This window comes from Aricia agestis, chromosome Z (assembly GCF_905147365.1).
Source record: "Aricia agestis chromosome Z, ilAriAges1.1, whole genome shotgun sequence".
NCBI classification, from domain to species: domain Eukaryota; kingdom Metazoa; phylum Arthropoda; class Insecta; order Lepidoptera; family Lycaenidae; genus Aricia; species Aricia agestis.
The window spans coordinates 19,967,365-19,979,245 of record NC_056428.1 but is presented as its reverse complement, the minus strand read 5'-3'; the positions used below and the strand labels follow the sequence as shown (position 1 = coordinate 19,979,245).

The following is an 11,881-nucleotide window of genomic DNA, read 5'->3' as shown; positions in this document are numbered from 1 at the left end:
CCGAAGTTAAGTAAGTACGTCTGCAATGTATTTTAGATTACTGATGTCACACCATGCCGAAATTACGTCGCGTTATATTGTCATGCGTAGCGCATTGCAGGTGTAATCATGCCGAACTTCGACCGCGTATTTTCGGCCCAGTGTCTTTAGTTACTAACACGCATTTTATCAGCCAGTGTAAAATTTTACTAGCCAGGCTTCAAAATGTCTCTATAAATTCAATCATACTAGTTTATTTATGAGTAAGATATTTCTTTGTTAAAGTTGTCGCGATGAAAAAATATTTGCAAAGTTTGCGTCGCTTTTGTCGGATTCGAATAACATTTTATTTGTTGTTTCTCATAAAATTAGTTTCAAGTAAATAATTCACAATTGGATTTAAACGAGTACACTGAATGTTCACTGTACATTTTAAAACTTTCTCTTGTTTTTGCAGAAAATTCAATTAAAGTGATCATTTCTGGTCGTCGTCTGAGCCACAGGATAAATAAAAGGAGTTTTATTGTTTTATATTATAGTTATTAGAATGAGTCAGCTCCTTGCTGTAAAATATAAAACAAATTCACTGCTGTCTAAGTCATTTTATAAAGTACGTTTTGATGCGGTTGTTTAATAAAGTGACTTTGAGATTATACTTGGCTAGACAATATAATATTTTACTGGGTCAGGCATTTTTAAGTCATCAAGTTTACACGTGGGAGAGCCATGCTTCGGCACAAATGGGTCGGCTCGACCGGAGAAATACCACGTTCTCACAGAAAACCGACGTGAAACAGCGCTTGCGCTGTGTTTCGCCGAGTGAGTGAGTTTACCGGAGGCCCAAACCCCTACCCTATTCCCTTCCCTACCCTCCCCTATTCCCTTCCCTTAAAGGCCAGGAACGCACCTGCAGCTCTTCTGATGCTGCGAGTGTCCATGGGCGGCGGAAGTTGCTTTCCATCAGGTGACCCGTTTGCTCGTTTGCCCCCTTATTTCATTAAAAAAAATCAATAAACTCACCTACCAAAACGAACAAAAAGTAAAAAATCGTCAAATCCAGTTCAAGACTCCATCGACTTTTTTATCTTAATATATATATTTCTTGTGTGCGTGTGTATGTGACTGAACTCCTCCTAAACGACTGGACCAATTTTGATGAAATTTTTTGTGTGTGTTCGTGGAGATTCGAGAATGGTTTAGATTTACAGTTTGGTCTACTGGAAAATGTTTTTTCAATTAATTTCTTATTTATAAGGAGTTGTTGATTTTGGAATGTTTTACATTAGATCCGGCGGACGGCGCTATCATCGCATTCAATATTATTCTATTTCAATTTTAGTTTGTCCTGACAGATGTTGCTACGATTAATTTGAAAAAAATTTTGTTATTCAATTCATGTGCTGATTAAAATATTAAATAAATAACACATAGGCTACAATTTTAACCGACTTTCAAAATGGGGGAGGTGTTATGTTCGTTTTCTTATATTCAACGATTACTCCGCCGTTTGTTAACCGATTTTCAAAATTTTTCTTTTGGTATATAGGGTATCATCCCAATTTGGTATTATATTCAGAAAAGTGGTGATCTGATGAAGGATCCATAAGTAATCGAGGGAACTCCTCAAAACTTATAGGGAAACATATGGTGACTTCGGTTTCGTGAGAAGTATTCTAAGCATATGCTACCGACAAGTAAGATTTTGCACCGAGATATACCTGGTATACCGTGGTTCGGAAGGTGCTGAGAGAATTCCTGATTCTTTATAGATACAAGTTTGGGAGTTTCGGCGTTGTTTTAAGAACAGAAAGCATATGCTACTATGCAAATTACATTCTTCATCATCATCACTACCATATTATACCATTTCATAGTCTTTTAGATCGAGACTCGAGTTTGTCAAGCGATGATTAAAAAAAATCTATATCTACCTAATATTATAAACCTGAAGAGTATGTTTGCTTGAACGCGTCAATCTCAGAAACTACAGGTCCGATTTAAAAACTTATCTCAGTGTTAGATAGATCATTTATCGAGTAAGACTCATCATTAATCGAGAAGGTTATATTATATTATTACTCTAAGACTAATACGACAGAAGAAACTCAGGAAAATGTGGGAAAAACGGGGGAAATATTTTTTATGGGAAAATGTACCTACGGATTCTGTAAAATTTCTAATTTACGCGGGCGAAGCCGCGCGGGACATCTAGTAATATTATAAATTTACGTGAATATTGCCGAGTTATAAGCCGCATAAGCAGCTCACTAGAGTGCCGTAAGCTGCGAGATAAGCGTTTTCGACACATACATTTTTCATTCTCAAACAAAAAGCGAGCAGTTATGGTGCGATTCAACAATCTTTATGTTTCGTGTAGTATTCAGTAGTCAATATAAAATAAACTTTGAACCTTTTTTATGCGACCAAATTATTACAAAAGCGACAGAAAAATAATTTGGGCGAAAAGTATATAGACGACTCAAACTATTGAAATACAAAAAAAAATACATTCGCCGTACGCCGGGCGATACATTATATTAGTTTCGTATAATTACTGTCTATTAACAATGAAGAGGTCTGTCGATAATAAGAAATCGAAGCCAATTCACCAATTATAGAATAATAGAACCTTTCATACGTCATAACTCATAGCTAACGGTGTTTCTCTTGATATCGGCAGTGATTTTTTACAACAATTTCACTTCTAAGAGGACCTTAAAAACGGGATGAAAGTTTGTGTGCTAGAAACAATAGGTATGCAATGGCTTCGAAGCCATGTCATGAAGAAGTACAAAAATAACGTGACACTAGGGGACTGCCGCGATAAAGCTATTGCATATAATGCAATTATAATTCGCATACGTCTAGTCACACGCACACAAACACCTGTGCCGTTTGGAGTGGGGTGTGTTAGTTCGTTACGGATTTTTTGATTCGGTCGCCGCGCTTATAGCCCGCGATAATTAAAGCTATCCAATATCTTAAAAAAATAAGTATAGTAATATAATTTAATCCCAACCATTCATATTCAAATTATTGTTCCAGGTCATACCCCCTTCTTCTGGTCTAATAGACCACGCTGTGAGCATGCGGCCCGACTACCATCGAGCCATCGTCGATACTATCATGCATTATGGATGGAAAGAAATAATTTACTTGTATGACTCCCATGACGGTAAGTAAGAAGATATCAAGATTTCCTAAAAGCTAGAGTAAAGAATTTTATACTCTTACCTGTACCCTAGCATGGCTACAGTATAAATACGAAAGTATAGACAAACAGCGGAGATAAACTGAAGGTGCCGTTCTGATCTTTATCGCGGCTAGCCGCGATCGAAAAAGTTCAATTAAAATGTCACTTTATGACATACACTATAGTCTACGTCATAAAGTAGGATTTGATTTGAATTTTTAGGAAAACCTTCTGTTCATCTCCGCTGTTTGTCTATACTTTCGTATTTGTGTTGCAGCCATGCTATGGGTGCTGTAGTTTTTAAGCATAATGCGATACATAAGGCTGTAACATGAAAGTGTTTTGAAGTGAAAACATATTTAGCCGCGTTATGGAGATTTTTAGTGATGGGTAAAAATGTTAAACTCGCATCAGGGCCTCCGATTCTTAAGCGTCGAATGTGGTTTTGATTGCAGGCCGTCTCACTCGCTCGTGAGACAACATGTGCGCACGCTTAATCAGCCAATGAAACCACATTTGACGCTCAAGAATCGAGATCCTGTAATTTTTTACCCATGTCATGCCATGGGCCCAGGACATCGATTATTCATTAACGGCCATTCCCAATATTTGATCTATCTCTGGTTTTGCCCTACTAGAGATAGGAGTAGCTCACATTAGACATTAGAGACATATCTTAAGTCAATTGTGAGCTATTCCTATCTCTAGTAGAGATAGGAATAGCTCTAGCTTCCTTTCTCTCTCTACCAGAGATAGATCAAATATTGGGAACGGCCGTAAGATGTTGGAAGAGTAGAGAATAAAAGATAGTGACTCTCCCGAGCTGATGCGCTTCATATGCTATTGTTTTTTATAACTGTCATAATATCGCTGCAACTCTTTACCCCACGAGGTAAATTACAGCGATACATACTGAAACTATTTTTTTATTCTGTAAAAAAGCCTATCTCTCGTTTTAGTATAAGCTGACCCTTATCCGTATTCAACACGACAAAAATTCTGTATACAAAAACTAGTGAGTACAATATTTATCTTATTGTTCGACATTTATTACAATTTACCAGCACAATGAGATCGTACACCTGTGTAATATTGGCATCGGCAATCCAGTAAGAGTGCTCGACAGCGCTTGTCTAAAGTGCTTTACGGATGCAGCCACAATTACCTTCTAGTTGTTTTGTATTTATTGCCAGCTTATTGGCAAAGCTGTTATATAAAATGTTTAAATATTTTCACAGGGAGGGAACATTTTTTCTTGGTTGGATTCGCAAATAAAAGGTAGTTTAAAAAGGTCGTTGTTCAGCCCAATACTTTGATTATAACGTGGCGTGTGAAATTGAAGAAGAGTGTCTGCTTGTCAGTTTGTCTAACTGCAACCTCATCGTGCTCAAATCACTAAAAATTAAAATTTCGCACAAATATTATGATTATCGAGGACATATTATGATGCAAAATGTACCATTTGCGTGATTTAACAAAAATAAAATATTCCTTTTTTACACTGGCGCAACAATTTTTTTTGGAACGAAGTTCCTTATCGCGCATTCGGCATAAATCTGAAGGCTAGACAGAACGATATTTGACCTTAATTTGACCTCGACACTTTTTTATCTGCATGTTAGGGGCAGAGGGCGTTGATATTAAGTGTTCCTGTGCGTCAACTAGATGGCGTTTTTAGTACGCGTTGTTAGTATTCCTGGGCGTTTTTTTTTAATTTTTTTTTGAGTGTAAGTATATGTATACACTATACAGGTTTTTTGAACATAAGAAATAACTTCGAACCATTCGGGTGTCCCTAAATACCTCTCAAGTTTTTTTCACTTTCAAAATCACAACGTGAAACGTGTCTCCATATTGAGCTCGTTTGATTACAAATAGAAAAATACCGTTCCGCATCCCACGAAGGATGGGATGGGGCATCCTGCCGCGGGTATGTGGAGCTTGCTACGTCTGAAGATGGTAGTGACGCAGCCTCTACCCACTAACTTGGCGATACTCCTCTACAACCCCTATAATTGACGCACTGAGATCTACTGACTGAAATTTGTACTTAATGTATTATTATCTATAATATCTGCTGAATAATAATATCATTATCAGAAAACACTTCAGGGAAATTCTCAATATGGGTCAATCGGAAAAGGATTTATTAAAACGAATCGTAAATAAAAGCGAATACAATAAAAACTGCGAAAAGAAGCGATTCCTTTCCAGATGATGGGGTCCGGAGAATTCGCTCGTATATTTTAACAGCGTCGACCTCTATTTAAAAAATATTAATCTATATTTATCCCAATATTATAAATGCGCAAGTGTATCTGTACGTCTGTTTCGTCTTCATGCGCAAAGAGCTGAACCAATTTGCTGCAATTTTGAAGGTAAGAGACCGTATTACAAACGTAATACCAAGATCATTTCCCATACGAGAATATTTACTATATTTGAGTTATTATTCAGCTTATGATAGTAATTACCTACGATTACAATTTAGTATGTAAATATTTTGCTGTGAATATTTTGTACAGGAACCTAGGTAATTAATAATTACTATCTTAAGCTGAATAATAACTCAAATATGGTAAATATTCTCGTATGGGAAATGATCTTGATATTACGTTTGTATGAGAATTGCGATGGCACCCGGACTCTTAAGCCCCGGAAAAGGAGATAAAATACTTTTGATCCTGTAAAAATTACGGTTTACATAAATATCGGCGCAACGGAGTTGCGGGCGTCATCTAGTAAAGAGTATTTGAAAAGAAAACCTTAAAAAAATCTAGTTAAAGATATTTAATCAAAATGCTTGAAATAATTCTCTTAACTTAAAAGCATTATATTCTAAAATTGTTCAAAAATCTGAATTCACCACATCTCCTTAACAAAGATTATAACTTTCTTGCTTTATTCAAAATGCAGTTCAAAATAATTATAAATAAAATAATTTACAAAACCGCCGTACAACGGTAACAATACGCTGGGTAATTCGGAAGAAACGTTAAGTATAATAACTAGCGCTTAACTACGTTTAACGATAGTGGACTAGATGATAAAACCATTGAAGTAAAAAGGATTTGACCACACGGGTATTAGTGCTCGAGGACTTCAGCTTTTAAAGCTTACACTGATCCGACATGTTTTTTACCCTCGTCTTTGTTATTTATAAAATCTTATATTATTCCCTTTTGATGGTATATGGTTGCTTTTACGAGTTTCTCTTTCTGAAACAACTTTTGATGTTTGTAAGAAAGACCTCTGTCGGTCCTTCTCCAGAGAGGATTACTAGCACGGCGTAGGAGAGAATAAAGTATTGTTTTCTCTTTCTACTGCGTTGTGCTCGGAACAATAAATTGCATGCACTTTTATTTAATTTTTGTCACGTTTCATAATTATTTTCTGTATTTATTAATCGGTATACTATAATATCGTTGTAAACTTAGTTACCTATTTATTAGTTAACGAGCTTTTGCCCGCGGCTTCGCTCGCGTTAAGAAGTATTATTATATAAAAACTTTCATCCCCTACTTGAACCCCTTGGGGTTAGAATTTATCAAAATCCTTTCTTAGCGGATGCCTACGTCATAACATCTACCTGCATGCCAAATTTCAGCCCGATCCATCTAGTGGTTTGGGCTGTGCGTTGATAGATCACTATGTCAATCAGTCAGTCACCTTTGAGTTTTATATATATAGATTAATAATTATTATTTACTCACTTTTTTCTATCAACATTTTCTTGCTGTCCTATACCGTCCTGTACGGTAATTTTCTATCTTTTCCTGTCTCTCTCCCTTTCCCAAGGACTCGCACATTCATAAACAGGAATAAAACGGAAGGAGATAAACTAAATTTTAATTTGCTAAATGTCTTGGCTATCTGGATTCCAAGATTAGCGTAATACCCCCAAATGATGAGGGACACTTTATCGTTACGTACAAGTGAAACGGTTTTATAAATCGTAAATTGCAGAGGCAGGCGGATTACTGAGACCATAGCGTATAGTCGAGAAGAATGATCCCTACGACGTTAGCATAAAGGCCTTTTGGAGGTAATATAACTGTGAAACATGGTGGAAGACTTTCGGTCAGTAATGGCGGACCTAATGGGGTGCCTATCACGAATGGAACAACGCCAACTTTATTTAATTTGTGAATTTTCGATACGGAGAGGAAATTGTACGATCGGTCCAAATAAGTTACTCCGGCTCACGAGCTCGGTATAGAAATGTTAACGACTCATAACTTTATACTGTGTAGAGTTTTGTAGCATATTTATTATATTGTGGTTATGGTTCAAAGATGACGTCAATTTGAAATTAATAATAATAATAATAAATTAATAATAATCCATTAATAATTTAATTATATCACACCTAAAAGGAAAAAGGCGGTTGACGAATTGTGACATGGAGAGGGGAGGGGTCCTGAGCTTTGTGACATCACACTTTAAATTTAATAAATTGAATAGTGAAAATATTAAGGCGATTTTAATTTTTTGACTTAAAATTGTAAATTTGTGACATCACAATATACTAGTGAGACCTAAAAATCATGAAAATAGTGTGACGTACATTATGGATGGTCCCTTATACTAATAACAATTGTCGTAAAACTACGCAAGACTCTAATGACTCTGATTTTGACAGTGTTCATATTATTGACTTACACACAGGATGTGTGTAAGTCACAATAATCCACCATTACTCTTTCTTGTTGTTCGGTCAAAATATATTTGACCATTCTATATCCATCAAAAGCGATTGCAACTTCTAGCTTAGTAAACACGAAACAGATACGTTCGTAATTACTACGTTATTATTGATCAATGCAACATACACGAAAACTTTGAACGCTTCAGCAAAGTTGATCCTCCCACTGACTCCTTGACTATAAATTCTAGCAAGTTTCTAAGTTGAACTATAGCGCAGGTCCCGAATGAGATCTTTGGCTATACTGCAAATATTATTTATGTGCTCGGAACCCCGGTTCGAAATAATGCACGAAAAGTTATTATTACAACACAGGAGGTAAATAAAAGGTAAAGTATCATCAACACTTGTTGTATAAAAACTTGGACTTTTACGAGTTAATAATTTAACAAACTTAATTTCTGTAAGCAAAGTATAAGAAAACTAAGTGATAATAATTAAGAGGATACACCAGGGGCTAAGGAAATGAAAAAAAAACACGTGTAATATCTATAGCTGTCTCCCTTGCCTCAAGCCTATACCGCAGAACGCGATGAAGACAACTGCAGAAAATCAACGATTCGTTTTCCTCTGATTTCTTCTTACAAACTTAACCGATTTAAGTACTTTTTTCATTAAAGATTAAAGAAAGGCTTGAGCTGTGTTCCTTTTTTTGTATAATCTAGCCAAATCTGTTTTCTGGATATTTGAACACAGCGGAAAATCTGGCCATTTTTTTGGGTTTTTGAACGTTCATGTCTTATTTAATAATTAAAGTATGAAAAAAAAACATAGGAACATTGTATTAGTACCCGTAGATATTCAGGAAAAAATTATAACTCTTCTAGCATTATCCAGGGAGGAAACAGGGGACAACGTTTGTATGGAAAAAAGGGTGGTGTGGACTCCTCTTAAGGATGGGTATGAGTTCCTTGTATAGAGTTCACTGTGAAAGTACTTGTAGAGTAATTTTTAACCGACTTCCAAAAAACGAGGGGGTTATATATTCGGCTGTGGATATTTTTTATTCTTTTTATTTTTGTATGTTCGACCACTACTCCGCCGTTTGTGAACCGATTTTCAAAATTTTTGTTTTGTTATATTAGGTTTCACTCCAATTTGGTCCCATTTTCACAAAAGTGGTGATCTGATGATGGGATCCATGAGTGATCGAGGGAACTTCTTAAAAATTTATATGGAAACATATGGTGATTTTGGTTTTATCTAAAGCATCCTAAGCATATGTTACCAAAACGCAAGATTTTGCACCAAGGTATACTATGGTTCCGAAGATACTAAGAGAACTCCGGATTCCTTATAGATACAAGTTTGGGGGTTTAGGCGTTGTTTTAAGAACTGAAAGCATATGCTACTATGCAAATTACATTCATCATCATCATCATCACTACCATGTCAGGGTCACAAATGTCACAACTCAAATGGTTGTATATGGATACAATATACACACAACACCATAAAATATCATCAGTCATCACGTTATGTCCTTATTAACTTGGCGATTTTAATATAAAAAAATATAAGTAACAAATTCAACCTTTACTCCAGAGCGTAAGGCACACATTTGGGTTGGACTGAAGGAAACGGGGCACTATGGAAAAAATACTTTTTTCGTCAAAATTTTAACATCTTATAACCACCCTTTTTGAATATACCAATTGATAGGGGGCGCCAAGTGGAGCAAAAAAGCTCAGATGAACTTTTCTCAAAAATCAACCCCTGTCGAAAGACAGGCCGAAATGTGACCCTCGTTAGCACAGAGAAAATAACAAAGTTTGGACGAAAAAATTCAACCTCTTATAACCACCCCTTTTGAATACACCAATCGATAGCGGGCGCCAAGGGGAGTAAGAAAGCTCAAATAAACTTTTCTCAAAAATCAACCCCCGGCCAGATACAGGCCGATATACGAACCTCGTTAGTATGGCGAAAACACTTAGAAAAATTTTGACGACAAAGATACAACCCCGTATGACCACCCCTTTTTATTATACCAATCGATAGGAGGCACCAAGGAAAGCAAAAAAGCTCAGATAAACTTTTCTCAAAAATCAACCCCTGTCGAATGTAGTATGGCGAAAATACTTAGAAAAATTTGGCTAAGGTTTAGGAACCTACGTCAATTAAATGTTGGTGACATGGGTTAAGGAGGATTGTTTTGGGTGAGAAAAACTCCTACTTACCGTTTCCACCGCCAGTGAACTCTCCGTTTAGAAGACATTCGCATTTGAGATTTTCGTAATCTTCAGATAAGATCATCTGTTTTCTGATGTTTACCAAGTATTTATAAGGCATCTCAAGGCTGTGATGAGTGGGTCTTACTTAACTACTCAGCCACGGATACCGAAGGGGGGGGGAAAACAAAAACAAACACAATCTAGAAAGTCCAAAAGTGGGTTAGGTTAGGTTGGAACTTAGACCACAACACCCAGATATAGGAGCCCCGCAGCGGGGCTCCGTCGACTTTCTTTTGTAGTAGTTTGTCAAATAAATTGGGGTAGGTTTGTAAACATTTACCAAGATTAAGATAATATTAAGGGGTTGAAGTATTTTCTTACGCGATGGTTAGTAGGTAACTAAAAAGAGTGAAATTATTATTTTTAACAAAAAATTTAAACCAACTTCCAAGGTAAAAATAATAATAACATCCTTATAATATGAACTAAAAAGTATTAAATAATTTTTCCTATCTAATAGTGCCTTTTTCTGAATTCGGCTAATGTATAATATTTATCTTAGTGCTGCCATCTAGCGTCATACAATATCCGCTGTGTGTTAGTGTATTATTAGACACTTTAGTTTTGCCATCTACCACTAGATGGCAGGCGAGTCGTTGTAGATCGCGCTATAGAAGTTACTTCAATATTAATATAAGTATCCTCATACATTTGAATAAACTTTAGTTTTGCCATCTACCACTAGATGGCAGGCGAGTCGTTGTAGATCGCGCTATAGAAGTTACTTCCATATTAATATAAGTATTCTCATACATTTGAATAAAAACTTGATCCGTACTCAAACCCGAGTTTCACTGACACACCTATAGGCACCTATACGAGTTTGTACAGCTAAACTTCAACTATTTCTGTACTCAAGCTGAATCTTTAGTTCCAGTGATGCACTCCAGCACTGTAATGATTCTGGAATAATATAAACGGGTACCTGGAATGTGCAGATTTTTTCCAGTGCATGCCAATGCCGGTTAGCCATTAGCTAATAGCGTCGATCTCTTCCCCATATTCTATTTATCACTAAACAATAAGCAGCGTTAAAATCTGTTTCAATAATCAAAACCCTTTAATGTTGCAAAATGCAAATTTGCGAACCCAGGTTTGTTCGCCAAAATTATGCGCGCTTTCTGTATTGATAGAGCTAATTATCGGCAATTCTCGATGAAATCCTAATAATCAATCATTTCAGAAAACAGCTACAAGGTCCGACGGAAGTGTAATGTTGGTTTAAAGCAGTGATTCCCAAAGTGGTCCAGGTGGACCCCCAGGGATCCACGCGAGACTAGACGGGGGTCTACATTAACCCCGACAAAAAATGGGGGTCCATAGTTATTGTAGGCAGGGGTCCATGTAAATTAATTTGATTAGCACTGAAGAACTTTTGTGTAATGCGTAGGCTTGATTTCTCTTATTAGAAAGCATAGGTCAGGAATGGCGAACCCTGCCTTATCAACGTGCCACTTTTCTGTATAATCTCTAATATGTCATAGATGTGCCATCACAATATAATAATATAATGCCCCTAGCCTAACTTTTGTAGAATAATCACTGTAATAATTTTGTGACCAGTAGCATGCTCAAAATTTTGTGCGCCATTGGTACGCCAGGAAAGGTAAACCTGAGACGGGTGTTCAGTAGCTACTTGAGCGGCAGAAGAGTGAATGTGAGGTATGCTGGAGTGGAAGTTGGCAGGGGGACCGACAAGGGGTGCGTACAGGGGTCCATCGGTGGACCGATCCTGTGGAACCTCTTGTTGGACCCCTTGCTAACTTTGCT

The 11,881-nt window shown here is 36.6% G+C and overlaps 1 protein-coding gene across 1 annotated transcript in view; it reads left to right on the top strand.

The window, feature by feature from the left end:
* Window positions 1-11,881, top strand: part of LOC121739123 (glutamate receptor 1-like) — a 127,470-nt gene that overhangs the window by 51,681 nt on the left and 63,908 nt on the right. The window contains exon 4 of the mRNA XM_042131455.1: window positions 3,025-3,154. Within this exon, the coding sequence (XP_041987389.1) occupies window positions 3,025-3,154 (130 nt within the window). The remainder of the gene's footprint in view (window positions 1-3,024; window positions 3,155-11,881) is intronic.